The 18,842-nt window shown below is 41.9% G+C and overlaps 2 protein-coding genes across 11 annotated transcripts in view; one reads left to right on the top strand and one right to left on the bottom strand.

Moving 5' to 3' along the window:
* Window positions 1-34: 34 nt before the first annotated feature.
* The window catches only part of pphln1 (periphilin 1), a 21,972-nt gene continuing 3,164 nt past the window's right edge, over window positions 35-18,842 (bottom strand). For 2 of the 10 annotated variants that reach the window (XM_034579074.1, XM_034579073.1), the window contains exons 2-12: window positions 16,797-16,835; window positions 16,410-16,474; window positions 15,975-16,190; window positions 15,120-15,181; window positions 13,743-13,859; window positions 13,070-13,248; window positions 12,834-12,920; window positions 11,596-11,631; window positions 10,798-10,853; window positions 6,392-6,532; window positions 35-1,026 (exon numbers count right to left, since the gene is read on the bottom strand). In XM_034579074.1, coding sequence (XP_034434965.1) covers window positions 760-1,026; window positions 6,392-6,532; window positions 10,798-10,853; window positions 11,596-11,631; window positions 12,834-12,920; window positions 13,070-13,248; window positions 13,743-13,859; window positions 15,120-15,181; window positions 15,975-16,190; window positions 16,410-16,474; window position 16,797 — 1,227 coding nt within the window. In that variant the 5' untranslated portion in view covers window positions 16,798-16,835 and the 3' untranslated portion in view covers window positions 35-759. Of the gene's footprint in view, window positions 1,027-6,391; window positions 6,533-10,797; window positions 10,854-11,595; window positions 11,632-12,833; window positions 12,921-13,069; window positions 13,249-13,742; window positions 13,860-15,119; window positions 15,182-15,974; window positions 16,191-16,409; window positions 16,475-16,796; window positions 16,836-17,342; window positions 17,461-18,842 lie in introns of those variants that run through there. The other 8 variants (XM_034579069.1, XM_034579075.1, XM_034579072.1 and 5 more) reach the window with 8 other exon arrangements.
* The window catches only part of zcrb1 (zinc finger CCHC-type and RNA binding motif 1), a 2,437-nt gene continuing 1,048 nt past the window's right edge, over window positions 17,454-18,842 (top strand). Inside the window, exons 1-5 of the mRNA XM_034579080.1 lie at window positions 17,454-17,583; window positions 17,767-17,869; window positions 17,952-17,980; window positions 18,094-18,205; window positions 18,685-18,792. Of these exons, the coding sequence (XP_034434971.1) occupies window positions 17,786-17,869; window positions 17,952-17,980; window positions 18,094-18,205; window positions 18,685-18,792 (333 nt within the window). The 5' untranslated portion in view covers window positions 17,454-17,583; window positions 17,767-17,785. The remainder of the gene's footprint in view (window positions 17,584-17,766; window positions 17,870-17,951; window positions 17,981-18,093; window positions 18,206-18,684; window positions 18,793-18,842) is intronic.

Here is an 18,842-nt window from a genome sequence, read left to right as displayed (position 1 = left end):
TCGAGACATGCAATGAACGTAAACTGCTGCTTAAAATATTCAAACATTTAAGATTTGTTTTAATAGATGACAATAAACAAATTGTAACTGAAATCGTGTTTACTACAACCTTCAGAGACATTTGTGCAAAGCCTTGTCTCGAGTATTCAAAAATAACAAAAGCTTTGTGCAGGTTTTTTTCATGAGGGATACAAAGTTTGAAAGTTTGAGACAACACAATGAAATGAAACTGAACAGGCATTTTCAAACAGTAAGAAATTTATACAATAACGTTTAACATTGTTGTTGTAAATTGTAGCAGCACCGAGTCAAATATCACATCGTAGAAATTCACAAGACTGAAAATACTCAAATCAAAATCTAGTCTGGCTTTTGGAAACAACAGGCCAACATCACGCCAAAGAAAGAAAGGTTAAAGAACGAGACCAATTCTAACCATTTTCACTGGGATGTGACAGAAGTGGCTTTTTAAATAGACAAAATGTTTTATTTTTGAACATTTGACATAAGAACAACTCAAGAATATGTCATAATCAATGTCTTTTAACAGAGGAATTGAATGTAGAAAAAAAAAAAAAAGCTCTGTTCGCAACTAACACTGATCGTCCCCCAGGTGCAACACTGCATCGTCTCCATGCCGAGTTGTTCTTCAGGTTGCCGTGCTGTCAAGTAGCTTCAGTCCAGCAAGCGACAGTTTATGTCAAGATATCCATCACGTTCCAAGAGTCATTCCTATGTTTAGTCTCAATTAACGACATGTCAGTAAGAGGAGCTGTGATTCACGGCCGTCTTTGAGAGTTTATGACCAGACGTGGACGGCGTGGTCGAGTCGCAGACGGAGGGCTCCGGCTGCCGCACGGCCTCATCCAGCTCGCTGATGAAGTGTTTGAGGTCCTCGAGGCAGCGCTCGCGGATCTCCCCGAGGTTCTCTCTGAGGGGAACCTGCAGCTGCTTCTCCAGGTTGGGGTCTTTGGCCACCAGCATCTTCACGACGATGCCGAACGTCTCGCAGTCCTGCCGGTACACCTGGACATGGACAAACAGTGTGAAGACCTGATCTCAGACACATTTACACCCATTTGCATGTAGCTTGAGTTCTACAAAGTGTCGACAGGCGGAGGGTTATGAGGGGATGAGAAGTTGCTTCCTTCCTGTTCCACCTGTCACCTTGGTGTAAATCCTCCAGAGCCTGAGCCGGTCACTCCGGTGTTAACACGCATCGTGTAGCGTCAAACGATAAACACCTATCCTCTCAAGTTTAATGAGGCCCTTCATATAGGACAGGGCAGCTCGAGATGCCATAAAAGCCACTTGAGTGGAGGCTCGGAGGCATATAATAGGTGTTTGAGGGACAATGAGGAAGAGGTGCTGGAGTCTTGTTAGGGAGCTGGGATTTCACACCCAGCCTCAAATATCACATAAAAACAATGGAGGGAGCCTGCTGCTTCCTCACAGAGTGGTTCGATTTGTCAAACACCAAAACAGACCTGTTTGAAACTTGTGTTCCTTCACGTGAGCTCACAATGAAATAGACATTTCAACTGAGGGTAATACTTCTGTATCAGTTTCCATTTTCTAAGACGGGATGAAGTTCCTGACATTCTGTGGATAAACCCCAGACCCAAGAAATGTAAATAAATCCTGCTCCTTAATCCTGCTGAATAAAGTATTAGTCATAACAAAGAAATTGCAGGCACCACTTTATGGGGGATTATTAGGAATAAAAAACCCTCAACAATCATTATTAGTTAACCTCTCAATTATCTTATCCATTAGTCATTTGGTCTAAAAAATAATAAAGATAGCAAATACATCAACCACCAATTTAAAGAAGCCAGTAGTGTTAAATTACTTGTCAGACCAATGGTCTTGAAACTTGAAATATTCACATTTTAGATGCTGGATCCAGGGAATTTGTATATTTTTGTATCTATGAATAAATACAAGATAATCTAAACAATTGTTGGTTATTATTAAAGAAATGGTTTTTTAAAAAAAAGAAAAAAGGAGAACCTGGAAATCTCACATAGAGGGGAACATCTGATGGATTTAAAAAACTCAGAATACACAGGATTACAGTGCATTAATGGTTAAGAAAAACACGACCTGCAACATACACGGTTATATTCTCGTTATCCTCTTGTTTCTTTATATTTGAAAAAAGACTTAAAATAAATAACTGCCAATATGCACGACACACAAGGATTAGACAACTAATTGGACAGTGTGGTTCTCTATAGGAATAAAAATAATAAGTTCAGAGAGTCATATCTCTGTTTCTCTAAGGGTCACTACTCTCTTTTCTCCATCTGTCCCTCCACCATTTCATGATACACGTGTTTTTCCCTCTTCTCACTCTGTCCAAACTTCCATCTTTTAATCACGTCTCTTCTCTGACCCAGGGAAAGTGATTTAATTGACCAACACTGCAGCTTGTTACATCGAGTCTCAGAGCCGCAGGCGGACGCACAAGGGCACTTCCAATGACAGGGGCTGTGCACGGATGTGTGTGTTTATGAATGAGCCCGTGCGCTTGTGTGTGTGTGTAAAATTAGGCCAGGCAAGGGTGGGTTACAGCCATTCACTGGATGCCAACAGTGGCTTCTGTGCTGCAGGGCGTTCTAACTCGCTGGCTTATTTATAGACTTCCACAATGTTCCTAGATTGGAAAGCGTGCTCGGAGCTGAGGGGAGATCTCAAATAAAGATCTGGTGGCCAACAGAGTTAATGTACTAGTGACAACAGTTGGCAGCTTTCCAAAATCGTATTAAACATGCACACCAAGGTTGTTTTCGGACATGAACTCCGCAAAATGTCTGGAATTTGGGGTCTGGACAGTTTGCAGTGGAGACGGTCCAGGTCAGACGCGACAACAGGAAAATGTACGGAACATTCAGGTGAGCGGTGGGGACTTGGTAGAGCAGCAGGAGGCAGGACGTGAGATGAGAAGTTGGCAGGAAGAGTTACAGAAAATGTCCAGAGCAACGTACTCTGACATTTGCGTCCTTGCATTCAGTCCCTCAAGAAATTTTCAGGAAAATGTGTAGAATTCAGTGCAAAAGAAGGAATTTCCTCCTGACGATGACTATTTACTGAAGATGATTCCCGGTGAAGGAGTGAGACCAGCGTTTCTACCTTTATGTAACAATGAGGCCTCCTAACTTCCTCCGTCTTGACCCACAGCAAACTCAGCCATACAGTACAGAATCGCAAACAATGACAGGAATCAACACCTAAGTCATCTCCTCAGGGCGTTTCTATACGCTCCTCATGTAAAATGAATGATCAAGTGGAAGATGTTATACAACTCTCAGACTAACCAATCAGAACAGCCATCCTGTACTTCTGATAGCCATCTCTCCTTCTAATCTTCAGTTAATGTCCCGTGGTCTAATTCAACAGTAAACAACAGTACATCTATCTATTCATCAGCTCTTCTGAGGAAGTATCCATCAAGCACGCTTACAAAAACCTCTATGGATGCTGGGAAAAGCTATACAAGTTATACATCCTGTATTCGAACGCACTTCCTGAAATCCCTCCCTTGTTGTCCAATAGGGAAGGAAGGGACCGGTTCTTGACTTATTGGGAGGGGTCACTCAAGACGTTTCTAAAAATGTATTGTTCTTTAAACTAAATTTATTCTATAGCCGGAAAAAACTGCATGTCCTAGTGGCTGGACAGTGTTAATTGAAGGTGGGAGATTGGGAGTGAGTGAGTGAGGCTGCCTGGTTTCAGAAGTGAGAGAAAGAGAAGAATGAAAGAGTGCAGATTCACCATCCTCACACATGAACCCTCAGTGAGGCTGGAACTGTCTGATTCGTTTGTGTTGCAGCCAAATATATGTAGATTCCTCACAAATGAAATAAAACTCCCTTTATATGAAAACCGAGGTTACGAGAAGGAAAATTTGATATCCTTTATTGCCTCTCATGCCCTGTCACTCAATACAACCGGTTAGTCGCAGCAGCAGCAGCCAAAGTTAACTTTGAAAGAAGTTGAATTTCTGCGGAGTGATTTCAGCTTTGGATCTGAGACTTTTTGGAAGAGCTACTGGACAGGAGTGCGTTTGTGGTCGTGTGTGCAGAAGAGATTGCGAAACCGGATCGGGTGCCGAGCCAAACATCTGGCCGACACTTTTCAAGTGGCTGAACCGCGAGCGCCTGCTGCGACGGAGACGCTGCGGTGACTTGGCAGAGCACGTGTGAAAGTGCGTGTTAAAAAGTGTGTTAAGAGCGATTAGCCGCATGTTCTGGGGCATGATGGGAGAATTAATAACAGCCACCAGACAAGTGCTCGTAAATTTTCCGAGGGTCTATTTTGTGAGGCAACTTTGGCAGGTGACCAAGCACGATGTGAAGGAAAGTTTATCAGGTTTTGATTCAAGAGAGGAAATGTTTTTCTAACGTTTTCGCGCAGATTTGTTCAGAGAATAAGCAACAAAATCTGATTAGATCTGATTGCTTCTTTTCATGGGCTGGTTGTGTTCTCACTCACAGTCATGACAACATTCCACTTACATTCAATCAAATCACACCAAATTGTACACACTCATAGATATCAGTTCACTAAATATGCTAGATTGTTCCCCCATCAAAAAGCTCAGGCTATTCCCTGGGAAATTGGTGAAAATGTGAAAAACCTGATTGTTAAAGTGAAAAAGAAGAACCTGGATCTGTGCCATAATTGAATGGGCTCTTTCTTGGCCCATGTCCCATCCTTCCACCAAGTTTTGTGGATATCCATTCTGTAGGTTTTGTGTAATCTCGCTGACGAGAAAACTGCCACTGTCGAAAACCTAACCTCCTTGGTGGAGGTAGCAATCCAGGCTTGTGATGACAGCGTAAGGACAGCCAAGTCACACGCAACCGAGGAAACGCCGCTTTACTGAATCTCATAAAAGCCGAAGAAAGGAACAAGAGGAGGAAAAAACGCTGGAATAGTCCGTAGAAAATGATCATCATCTAAGAATCTGAAATCCTGGAATGAAAACATGAAACTTCATATCCCTGTGAAAGTGGAACATGCTGTTCCGACCACTTTAGGTCTTTCCAGAATTCAAGATTATAGCGGGTGGGGGGGAGGTGATGACAGCATTCAAACATTTCCTAATACCTGAGCATGTGAAATAAAGCTCATGCACCGCAGTTTAAATGTTACACAGTTCGTCTTATACGAGGAGCGAGAGGAGTCACAGATGGTGGAGAAATAGACAGGCAGTAAAATGGGCCAGAGGCTGCAGCGTCAGCAACAGTGTTATAACAGCCTATGGGCCCTGTGGTGCAGCTTGACGTGAGAGCCCAGTGTGTGCCCCAGGGCAGAGCTGGCTCAGGTTTAATGGTCCCAGTAAAGCGGTGGTGGCGCTCACTGGTGCAGGAATTGCCTTCATTAGATAACTGAGCGGAGCTGTAACCTGGAGCCTTGGGTGGTTTTAGCTCTGTTAAATGCTTCACCCCCCAACTCAGTGTACGTGAAAACCTATATACCCTGACTAGACTGGACTTGTGTTCCTGGTTACATTTATATGTTCATGTATATGTGTCCTCTCCAGATCACTGTGTGCAGGTTGGTGTGTGTGTGTGTGTGTGTGTATTTGTAAAGTACCTGGACTTTGCCTTTCACACATGCACAACACAGCGGGGGGGTTCTCTTTACAGACACATCCACAACAGCAACAAATCCTGCTGTATTAACTCCGCTGCGGAGATCATGTGATTTTATTGACAACACTCAGACAGCAGCGTCAGCGCTTATCACCACAAACTCTCAACATCTTCGTCAATGTCTTCTCCACTTATGGCGCCGCTTTTTCACCGGAAGATATTTCTTTTCTTTTTGTAGTTTTTTTTCATTTTTGCCTCTGATGCACATTAGAATCATCATCATCAACCCCCCCCCCCCCCCCCCCCAACTGGTGGACAGAGAAGTTCATTTCCTGTAATAGGTGACTGTTCCAGTTCGGCCTGTCCAGTAAAACAACCCATGTGTGAGTCAGAGAACCCAAGGTCACCATATGTATCGGATTATAAGCTGGAGGTAGAGTGAGTCTCATGCATGCACTGTTGACATTTATTGAAAAGTCTCACAAATTACCAAGTTGTAATGGGAGGATTATAAAAACAGTGATTTTCCAAGAGCTGCCCAAAAAAATAAATGATTTAATGTATTTTTTTACATGAATACTAATATGGAATTCAAACTGCTGTGTCCATCCAAAACAGTTTTTATCAGCTCTGACAATAAATTACTGTAAATGGAGCTGAAATGTTTAAGAGGCTCTAATATAACAGAAAACTCACAGATTTCCAGAGGTAATGTGCTATTTCAATAGTTATTTTAACTTTTTTCCGGTTGGGAGTTGCATTTCACACGTTATGTGCTGGAAACGTACCTTCTCTATCTCCTGGGCTTTAGCTGCGATGGCCAGCGCTCGTTGCTCTTGAAAACTTTCAGCGGACTTTTGGCTCTCCTCCACCACAGGAGCTACCAGGGGGTCCTCTTTTTCTGGAGCTTCTGGAGGATGGTTCTCCTCCTGAAATGTTCAAGGAGAGAAAAGAGTGAGCTACAATTCTGTGGGGACAGGTTCTAAAAATGTTTTGAAGGGGAAACATTTTAAAAGAGGAGGGGTAGATCTTAGAAAATGCTTTGATAAAACATCAGTAAAACCATAATACAGAGGAGACTGATTCCATTAGTTCCCTTTGATGATTAAGGCCAACTCAGAAAATCAATACACCAAGATGACAGAAATGTCAGTGATATCTTTAAGATACTGCAGAGAAAGGGAAATGTTATAGAATGTAGGTCAGCAACTTATAGGCACATCACATATAGTCAGTACAATGCCATGACCTGACCTATACTGACTAACTTCGCAGGAAAAATGTGGTTGATGAAGCGAAGTATAAAAACGTAGATATCTTGAAGAAGCGGCTCTGGCTGGAAAGGCAGAGTCACATCTACAACAGGTCAAAGACTTGAAAGGACTAAATATATGCACTATATCAAATGACATGCCCTTTATATCACGCTCTGTTATTACTTAGCAGATTATGACAAGAGCTTGGCTCCAACACCAAGCGTATTTCTCTGTGTAACTGACTCTTATATCTTAAGAGCATCAAAAGTCTAGCCAGATAAGCCATGGTGGGCCATCTAATGGGAAGACTGGAAACTCTAGTACCCACAAGTACGACTGTGAAAGCCAAAAGAAAAGCACAGGGGGTGAAACGAGGCCAACTTGAGTCACCGCTCAATTTTTTTTTCTTTACTCATTTCCTGATACTATTACTATTTGAAGGCAGGGGAGCAGAACTGCCCAGCCATGACTAAAAGTCCACTCATACATTAAGGGAAACAAGCCACAGGGTTCGTCATACGTCTAAGATGGTAGAGGGAAGAAATTACAGGAGATGGTACATCACAAAGTCGAGTGTGGTCTAAAATAAAAAGGCACAGCTCATAAAAGCATCATCCAATTATTCCTCCCTCAGATTCCTCCCCTGAAGCCAAGTCCTGTGTGTTCACTTGTGTGTGCATGTATGTAAAATTGTGTTTGTCAGTGAAAAAACATCCCGGTCCACGTCTTTCACTTCAGCTTCATGGGTACAAAACCTGGGAGGGATGTTTTTGTTTCAACACAAAGCTTGGCTTGGATTCTTAGAATGTATATAAAGATGGGACAGAATGATCGCTTGCCAAAAGTGAAGCCAAAATGTCTCCTTCGCTGCCACCTGGTGGCTGCTAGCAGTGTAGGTCATAAACCCTGCCTCCCCTATGTTAATGGCTAATATATATTTTTTTTTTTTACTAAGACTGAATTTGCCAGCCATGTTCGTGCAAAGGTCAAACCTTCCTAACAAAAGTAAAAAACCTTTTAGGAACATCATCTTGCACATAGTGTATGTACAACAACACTGCTACAGGAAAGGTTTGGGGTTTATTATAACCATCAACATTTATTAACCAAGCTATTTGGTAGATGTTCCACAGGATGAAAGAAAAGTTTTTCCTGTTATCGCGCTTTAATTGTCCGGAATTTACAGCTTTGTATTGGGATGAAACCTTCTGGCGACCTTTGCAGTGCCAGGACCAACTCCACACCCATTAGACCACCCCGGGTCACAGCCAGTGCTGGTGCCGCTCTGTTGGTGCCCCCCTCTTTTTGTCTCTTCTGTCTGGGGTGGCTCCAGAGAGCCTGCGAGTGTTTGTTGAATCCCCGCAGCAGGCAGCGGCCGGGGCCATTAGTGCGAGCTTTACTGGGGGCACAGCACAGGCCCTTTCATCTAGGCCAAGGTTATGGGTTTGTGCCCCCCTAGAACAGAGGACAACAATGCACCCCGGGCTGGATCAAACACAGAAGCAGACGCTGCAGTGTGTATGTGTGTGGAGGGGTGGAGCACTTAGTAAAAAACTTTGATCACAGCAGTTGATGGGGTGGCGGTGGGTGGTTCCTTAAAAAAAAGGACATTAGAAGAAGAGGAAAGGAGTTTTTGTGTGTTGTGACTTAAAAAAAAAATCATCAATGTGCCCTTCAAGAACTTATCCATTAAGAACACATAATGGCAACATTCAAATGACCTACAGAAGGATCTTAAAAAGATCTAAAGATGCCTAATGAGATACATAATGATGCTCCCTCGGGATTAAAGCAGAATTTAACGACAAAGTTTAACAGGCTTTTTGATCAAAGTGACTTTGTGACTTGTAAAAAATATTACAAGTTAAGCACATTATGAGGCCATTAGGTGGTTAACCAATGTCAATGACTCTCTTTTTCATTTTAGACATTTAGAGCAGCTGCTACAAAAGCAGTGCTGTTAAAAAAAAAAAGGAACGAAAATGGGTTTAAAAATGTATCATCAGCCAGAAAGGAAATGTTTATTCTAGTGATCATAGACAAGAAAACCTTTCCTTTGGGAAAATAAACCTTTAGTATTTCTATTTTATATATGGCTGTGTTTCTTTTATCAATATAGTGTACAGTGGGAACCATAGTAACCAACTAACTCATGTAATGTTTGATAAAAAGGTATTCAAGTGTTTCACAGGTAATTTCATCAGGTTTAAAAACTGATAGACCAGTTACTACCACTAGAATTTGGTCATATTTGGAACTGACTCTCTTATTTCACAGACACTTGGTCATGTCTCAGTCCTTGAGAGCAGAAAGCAAACACAAAATCAGAGTTTGTGTTATCTCAGTTTAAAACATACAATTTAGCACTTAATTCAAGTGTCTGAAAATCAGGCAAACATGGATGTCTGGAGGTCCATCGGTCTAGGTAGTTAAGACCAGATCTAGTGGATATATTGTAATTTTGTCAACGCACAGTAAAGTTAACCCTCACAAACTTAACGCTGCAACTACATAACTTTCTTGAATGGCAACACTGAAGTCTTTACTTTCTCTGCCATCCATATCATATGATGTGTGTGTAGACGCAGGCTGTTGATATATTCATTAAGACATTTCCTGTGAGTCTAACGATGCATATCTGCTCCTCACAACCACAAGACCTGCGACAAGCACCAGACAGTCCCAGCTAACAAACATATTCATTCATATTCTTCAGCAGAAAAAGGAAAAACAGTCTAAAAACGTCCCAATGAGATCCGCAGGGACTCGAAGCAAAGATGCCGTGATAACGTTGCGAGTGGGGATACCGAGTTAGCCTCTTCACTTCTGGGTGGCCACAGCCAGACACATCGCGCCTAATCACATCTGATTCTATTTACACTCCCCTGCGTAGTTATCAGCAAAACAAGCTATTATTTTCAAAACAGGCAGCGGGGGGTATCCACCTTCAGCACTTACTGAAAACAGTAAAAGTATTTTCTTTTTAAAACGAGGGGAACTACTTATTGGTCGTCACTCGAGCTCCCCTAACTCCCATTAGTTCTGGTGATTGAGGTCTGCTTACACCACAGGTAAACAAAGCCCAGGCCTGGTGGCTTTCATGCTCTGTGTGAGTGCCACTTTAAAACCCATTAACACACTTCAATGGGACAAGATGTTTATTAGAAGGATGGAATTTAAGAAGTTCCAGGTGCATCCTGCTGTACAGTGACATGGTGGACAATAAGCCTCCTTGGGTCTCTTGAAAGGCGCTATATAAATTCAAGCTATTATTATTATTATAAATAGAGCGGTGCATCGTACATTTAGGACTGAATTTCTGTTTTTAAGACCAACCGGTTTATATTCATGAAAAGAAACAAAGGTTGTGATGTGTTCTTGTTCGTCCAAAAGTCAAATTCAAGTGCAAAAACACAAAAGCCATCTTCAGACTTCACCTCGAGTTTGCATCTCACATATGAAGAATGACAGTCGTATATTCTACGGTCAAACGCGTTCAGGAGAACATTGCTGAGCATGCAGGAGGAAGGACATGACATAAATTCCAATGTAGAGATCGGCATCGGCATCACCGGCATCGGCATTCGTCTCCAAAAGCTCTCGAATCTCATTGTTTTTTCCATTTTGACATCTTCTTTGTGTTCTACATGTATGACACCTCTTTTTTTGTTAGCTTTGCATCCATCACTTTCTAAAAATGGCATCACTCGAAGTAAATGCACGACATGTTCTCCAGCTTCGTTCTCACATTCGCTAATTTGGACATTATCCGGAGTTTCTACTCAGGGGCTGCCAAATAAATCTCTTGAGAATGTCAGGAGCAACTGACTCGGACATTTGCGTTCCCACATGCAGCCCCTCCAGATAATTTCAGTCGATTATCAGCATGTCTGAAAGCAGCTTATTACAGCAAGCAGTTGTCATCTGCCTCCGCTCACCTTGTTCGACGTTGCGCTGTGTGGAGAGCCTTCTCTCGACAGGCCGGGAATTTTGTCTGGAGAAATGAGAACAAAACCACAAGAAAGTTGGACATGGTCAAACTTCAGCAAGGGACAAACTGAAAGTAAAGAACAAGATACTAGAGAGGAAGGAAACCGCAGAAATTTAATGGAGGAAAGTGGACGATTAGTGAGTCCAGAAAGAGAGTGTGTTTGAGGACTTTAGGGAACAAGTTTAGTTTCAGGATCCAGACAGGTACCGAGGCTAGAACATCTGGAACGAACAACAAACAGGGCATTTGCCACCGAGCTCCAAACTCCAGTGAGAGGATTCACCGGCCATCTTGATAGTCACCTCCTATGAACAAATACGAGCTCTAAGCACTTAAGAAAGTAAAAAGAAACGTCCCAAAGTGGAAATGTCGGCTTCAGGAATATCCATCAGACATCCTATCCCCTCTCCATCTTCATCCCCACATGACCCGGTGGCATCTTTATGAGGCCTGACAAAGTGGCAGACAGAGTGGGGAGGACGACTGCGGGACACATTAGAAACGCTCCCTCCATTTCACTCAGGTTACACAGACTGGGAATAGGTTAAGTTTAACGATTGTAACCTTTGACTATTACTGAAAACAAATCCTCTGCGTGTCAAGTCATTAATTAATATTGGGGGGGAAAAAATGGCCGAAACGGTGCAGAGACTTTGCAGAGAACGGTAAAAAGGAGTCGTGCTGAAATCGACTACTTCCTCAGTTAACTTCTCTAAGCTTTCTATGACAACTCTTCTGTACTTACCAGTCATCTTGCTCTGAGAATAAGTCTCTTCATAACCTGTAGGAAGACCAAACCGTAAGGTCACTGGCTGTGAACATAATAACTACGCTTGTTTCTCCTACAGCAAACACGCAAGCATGCTAACTGCTCCGATGCACCACCAAAAACAGGCTTAATGGCGTTCTGCACTACTTTTAAAGAGGTTGTAGTCATTTCAGTCATTGTTTACTGCCATCTAGCAACCATTTGGAATTTCCCCTTATTAGCATTACGATGATGTCACATAGTCAAGTGAGCTTCGTGAGTAAAAAAGCACAGATCAAATGGAAAAAGGAGAAATGGCCCGGCTGAAGATGGTAGCAGATCTTAATAAACAGGGAGGTCAGAAGGATTGAAGCTTCAAATCCTGCAAAGGACATGTAGTGAACGAGGAGATACTTTAGCACTTTTCTGTTCCACTTGATTCTGATAACTTTCAGTTAACCTGCAGGGAAATTAGTTTCCGTGCATGTGCGCTGTCAGCAAGATGCTACTTTGAGGATTGTGAGTTAGCCTCACAAGTCAGATTGATGCTGGACCATAGACTGTATATAAAGATGGAGGACACATCTCCACTTCCTCCCACTATCAAGAAATTAAGCCAGAGAGCCAGTGTGTGCAGTAGTGATCGGGGGAGGGAGCGGATGGTAGTGTGGTCACGTCAATGGAGACGCTTTGGCTTTGTAATCTCGGCCATCTTTATGTACAGTTGATCATCTGTTCAATCTTTGAATATTGCTCCAGACCAGAAAATTCAAATCAGAATCAGATCAGTGTAGGTACAGTGTAGAAGTGCTAATGCAACTCCAACACAGGAAGTAGAAGTGATTTATAAGAAAGACCTCATTACACCAAAATCACCACTTAGTTCTAATTCTAATTAAGAAACAAAACAGATGATGCAATTTACTTCAGACCTGGGTGATCGAATTTCAGTGTCAAAAAGGTTTTCAGTTTAAATTGGATTCCTTAGGTTATAATATAGGTGCTCAATTATATTCTGTAGGGTTGAACTTGAATTTATCAATTATTCTAATTATCTACAGGCCTTAAATTAATTATTTCCTCCATCCGTGCATCTTTCTCAAGATTTAGACATCTAAACAAAAGCCAACATTTGTCTGACATGACAAAGATGCAAAGTGACATTCGAGGAACAACAGATGATCTTATTCTTCACCCAGGTCCAAGCTCATGTGCACATGGCTCCATGTACAGACCCATAGTGTCATTTCCGCCCTGTTGAGGAAAGAGCGACCCCCAAAGGTGCTCAGTGACACCCGCGGGACCATCTGGACCGTCTGCACCTGCAAAGCCAGCCGGCCAGATTATCAGTTGTGGATTGATAGTGAATAAAAATAAAAACAAAATAAAATAATTTTCTGCTGGTTGTTGTCCTGATGTGAAAGAGCTCCACACTGCGTCAGCTTGCGGGGAAACTAAGAACTCTACATACTCTTGCCTTGCTGTGAAGGAAAAGGCAGGTTCTTGGCCCTTTCTGGTGAGTAGCCTCTGCTGCTGACGCTGGAGCCGGAGCGACTGTGGGGGGAGCGTGCCACCTCACGGCGTACAGGAGAGCGCTCTCTGATGGGGGGGAACGGGGCGGCCTTTCTCCTGTAATGGTCTCTGTCCTCCCTGGAATAGAAGAGGAACGTGTGACCTATTATGATTTTAATGCTCCAAACTTTTAGTGTCACAGTGAATGAAAAATCATCTCCTTCTAATCTTTTCATAAAAGACCTTTCCAATTCTGAACCAGTCTCCACTACAACTAGTATTGTTCTGTGCAAACAAGGCACAATGCTGCCATCTAGTGGTGTTTAAAGGCCACTGCACAGGACTCATTCTTACCAATGATATCAGTTGTAAAACCGTTCTCAATGTCAAAAATCTAAAAAAAATCTCATTGACTCTCTCTCCATCTTCAAATCTGGTATCAAATCCCATCTTTATAAACTGGCATATTCAGCCTGATTGATTTCCATCTGGCAAACCTACATAATGTTTTAATCACTGTTAATTTTATTGATCTTTCTGATGCATTTTTTTTTTATCTGTGCCTTGTAAGGTGACCTTGAGTGCTGTGAAAGCCGCCTATAAATAAAATGTACTATCATGATTATTATTACCCTCTGTCCAGGTTGAGGATGGCCTGGACTAGTGTGTCTTCTCCGCTCTCTGGGAGCGACCTGGGCGCCGGGTACATTCCCTGGGTTCGCACGTTATGAGGAGGTGGAGCACGGGCACTAAGGCAATAAAAAACAGTGTTAGAAGTACATAAACAGAAATACACAAACAAATATTGTATAAGATGAAAGATGAGAAACATCTGGTACAACAGTGATTGTAATAATCATTTGGTTTAGTGTTTAAGCTTGTGCATCTTCCTCAATATGCAAAAATGTCTCATAAAGAATCTGGAGAAGTATAAAACCCAAAAGTAGTCACATATGGTTTTGACTTACACACAATATATTGCCGCATATAAGGTGGAACTCATCCAGTAGCTGGATCATGTCTCTATTCTCTATCAGGATTTGACCTGACTTGAAACATTTATCCAGGCTGAACAGACAAGTTCTGGTTCAGTGTGGCTAAAACAAAGACGATTTTCTTAGTGTAATTCATGTTTAAGAATCAGAGGGTCAAAATGTGCATGAGAAGCTGCTTCTATAGAGCTTCGTGCTCCCTCTGTGACCCTTTCCCAAACTCCCCATAACCTCTCTACCGACCTCTGACCTGTACTTGGACCAAACTCACCAATCAACAGGCCGGAATTGACCTCAGCGCCCCTTCACAACTCACAATCATTGCTCGCAATGAAAGCCTTTGTATCCTTGTGTGTCTGCCAAGTGGCAGCTCTACTAGGGGTAGTTTCTTTTGTAAAATGTTGCCTCTGTATAAAGTGTTGCTTATGCAAACAGGCCAGGAGAGCTGCAGAACAACAAAGCACCATCTCAACACAGCCCTGCCTCCACACACCCACTCGCTACACAACTTACACACTGAAGTCTGTTGTCTGTTGTGTAACAATATTGCTACTGCTACCTGGTAACACAGGATAAAAGACTAATTACTTCTATTATGCAAGTACAGTTTCCACATGCATTTGCACACTTGTTTGTAGCGAGCTATAGCTAGTCACAGGTCAACTAATGTTAGACTTGCTTCCCCTGATGGAAGCACAGGTCAATTAAAATCTCCAGTCTGAATTCCTGCAATCCGATCTGCAGCTTAAGTACTGCCACTGCTCAGCAAACATTGCTCATCTTAGCAGTTGTCTAATACTGTGGAGCCAGGCGAGACGTGAGGCTTGAAGAAATGTAAATAAGGTGCGACGGGTCAATATGGGCCAAAGCCAACCATGATAAATGATTGTGGCTGTGTAAACACACGCTTTTGAAAACAGGAATATTGCAAACAGGGGCCTGATGAAATCCTGCCCGAGCTGAAGCAGAGGAATGAAACACAGAAAACTTGTGGCAAGCCTCAGAGGAGAAGTTTACCCAAACTCCATAGTCCGGCCTGGGTGAGGGTCCTCTCTAGGTACTCTGTAAGGAAAATCCTCCTGCAACACACAGTTGAGAAAATGTAAAAATAAAAACTGTGAGGGTGAATCTAAATGCCATTTCTTTTGCATGATTTGGATGTGTCCCAATGTAAACCAACATTATTTTTACTTAAAGAGGTGCATTAAACTTCCATTCTTCTCCAATTACTTCCCTACAGTGTATGTAATCGTATCTCTTGGATTCATGACTGAAAATGTTTGCAAGAATGTCAGAACATGCCGAGTATAAACAAAATGCCACAGAGTTCGTTCATCAGCTATAAAGCTAAATGCTTAGTTAAAAAAATAAAAGCCAGCATTACTTCACAATCAAACAAGTCAAATGTCTGCCACACACTGTGGCATGAAACTCCAACTCTAAAGGAAGAGTTTAAAATATCTAATGTGAACCCTTTACTGTAGCACCTTCAGCTGGCCATTTATACGTGTGCATGATTAACTCCCGTGGTATGCATCTGCCACTTGACTGCAGTTGTACTAAAAAACCTGCAATAACCTATGTTCAGATTAATCTAACTTAACTGACTTTTCAACGAGGATGAGTGTAGATGGATTGAGATGTCTGACTTTTAAAAACATTCTTGGCTCTCATATTAAGTTATTGAAGAAGGTTTCTACAGCTTTAGTTTGTCTCTGATTTACTTTGTTAAATTATGAATTAAATAATTTCTTTAATGGTGTTCTTTTGAGTAGAGGCAGCTGAATTCTTGTGATTTTTCAGTTGTATCCTCTGCCTTAGCTCATATGCATATTACAAGTGATGCAGTAATGTCTGACACGTGGCTCTCACCCTCCTTGCAGGAGGAACGGCTCTGCGTTCAGCAGGGAAATGAAGGTTGTCGCCGTGATAGCTCCTCTGATCTTCATGGTAATTCCGGGGGCCGCCTCCATTCGGGAAAAAGCGGGGACCTCCTTCGTACTCGTACCCACCCCGGCTGTAGTCCTCCTCAGGTCTGCCAAAGGGGCCCCTCCTCTCCACTGGTCCACCTGCTCGTGGGTACGGACCCTACAAAAGCACAGGTACATTTGATGGATTGGACATTTTTCTCAGTTGACTAAGCTGTGTTATTCTCTTTCCACCATTGCCCAATAAAAGGACATATACCAGCTTCTCAAAAGACATTCTTCACTGTGTTTGTATACTTTAAATTATGATAAGCAAAGTGTATTATACATAATACCAGGGAAACAAAATAGATCCTGAAGCTACTGGGTTCACACTCACTGGTCTCTCGTTTAAAAAGCGTTCATCATACACCTCTCGTATGCTCCTCTCTCTCCTGTATGTCACTGCAAAAAGGCAGAGAGTGAAAGATGCTGAGTGCACTGTACATTTCATCCCACACAATAAATAAATAAAAAACAGTTACAAGTGACATTCAGATGCAAAAGATAGTAATACATTTAGTCTGATGATTAGTTTTTGCAACAGTACAGCCAGTCATGCAAAAACACTTTCAAAGACATACAATCTCTAAATATTAACCCAAACATTGTATGTGCCACTTGAAATATCCTCTAATAAATGACCATGTTTTGTTAATTTGTAACAGTAGAGGCATTTTGTTGTTTTTTTCTAGACCACAGTTAAACTGATTGATTAAAAACTTACTTTTGGACTCTGTGTGTTATATAAGATGATCAGCACAATCTGCAAAACAACAAACAGCAATTAACATCACATATTAGCAACAAGCTTTCATGCCTATGTTTCTAACGAGGTCTTCACAGACAAACTGAGGAGGGAGACCTCTGTTTGCATGAAATGAGACAAGAGGAGGACCAGTGTTTGCATTTGAACATGAATCCAGATACTGAGCAGGTTGAGGTTACTTTCTGCACAACACACTGACCCACAACATCCATTTGACTAACAACACCGGCACACAACGCGTTGACACGCAACCGACCCACCCGCAAAACAACACCGTTATAAAAACAAACGCAACATCTCCTGTTTAGCGGTAATTCCCTCCTAGCTTCTGTGTCTCAATGTAGAGCTAGCAGCTAGCATTGCTAATTAGCTAGCCTCCATGTATGCTGCAAACATCGGCACGTTTCATTCCACCCGGCGGTTAGCGTAACGTTACATAAAAAACAAAGTATAAATGTGTATAATGAAGCAATGTCCCCTATCGATGGACGTGCGTGTGCTAACCTACACTGAAAAGGTGGTTTATTCCACGCAAAATAGCAAAACACAATCGCACCCTCCTCTATCGGATAGTTAGCGTAGCCTCTCCCGTTTGGACAACACGTTTTTTCATTGGACGAGAGGCGAGTGTACGTCATCGACTTGCGACGTTGATGTATGGCGTTTGTTGCTGTTTGCTAGCCATTAGCTTCCTGCATTGAAATATTACGATTTTAAGCGAATTTACAACATTCTAATGGTGGCGGTAAGTCGTTTGGTTATTATAATGTATATATAATTGGCAATCAATCGTTTGTCGTAACTTGATGAGGTCAAACGTGACAAGAATTAATGGTGGACTTAATGAAGTGTAGCGTGAAGGCTACCCAAGTAGCTAGTTGTTTACTGTTTATTCAGACATTTTGTGACAGTGCTTTTGTCTCTACAGTGTGTTGAGTGTGTCCAGGATGAGTGGAGGGTTGGCACCAAGTAAAAGCACAGTGTATGTGTCCAACCTGCCTTTCTCTCTGACCAACAGTGATCTACACAAGGTAATTTATATTAATAATCATATCTGTTAACCACAAATAACAGTTAACTCATATAGAGACGATGTTCTTTGTGTCTTTTCAGCTGTTCACCAAATATGGAAAAGTTGTCAAGTAAGTCCTGGCTCATGAATGATTAATGAAAACCAAACTGTAGCTGGTGCAGATCCCCTGCAATTTTCAGTTAAATGCTCTTAATGTGTTTCTCCATTTTAAATGTGTTTCAGGGTCACAATTGTTAAAGATAAAGACACCCGGCTGAGTAAAGGGGTGGCGTTTGTTCTCTTCCTGGACAGAGATTCGGCTCATAACTGTGCAAGAGCAATAAATAACAAACAGGTGAGTCTATGTTATGTTTTCACATATCGTGTGCCACTGACTATGTTGTTATAGCAATATTTCAACTATTTACCTTATTCTGAATAAGACGTTATTTAAAAAATTCTGTTCACATAAGTTGCTAAGAGAATATTCCATTCATATTCCTGTTTACATGTTACAGAGCAGAGTCTGATTATAACTCACATCAACATTACGTCCTACTACTGGCATCAGTCGTTGCAAATGCTGTGTAAACACCATAATGAGATTAAGACATACATATCTATATAATGCTACTAAGGTTGAAATACTCCAGATCTCTTAATTATTGCTTATTCAGAATATGACCATATTCAGGTTAAGGTAACCAGAAAATATTCTCTTCTTAATCTTGTTAATATTGAAATATTGGTGTCCTTGTATTGTAGCATAGGCTTTCAGTGTCCTTGTTATTGATGCTTCTTTAATTGATATTCACAAATGCTTTCATGTCCCAGTTGTTTGGCAGACTGGTGAAAGCGAGCATTGCAGTCGACAACGGACGAGCAACTGAGTTCATAAGGAGGCGGAATTACACCGACAAGACCAAATGTTATGAATGTGGGGTGAGAGAGGATAAAACTTTGTTGAATCACAATTGCAAGTGATCTGTTTC

The sequence above is a fragment of the Hippoglossus hippoglossus genome, chromosome 23, assembly GCF_009819705.1.
Source record: "Hippoglossus hippoglossus isolate fHipHip1 chromosome 23, fHipHip1.pri, whole genome shotgun sequence".
NCBI classification, from domain to species: domain Eukaryota; kingdom Metazoa; phylum Chordata; class Actinopteri; order Pleuronectiformes; family Pleuronectidae; genus Hippoglossus; species Hippoglossus hippoglossus.
Note: the sequence above shows the minus strand (reverse complement) of the source record. Positions and strands in the feature narration are given on the sequence as shown.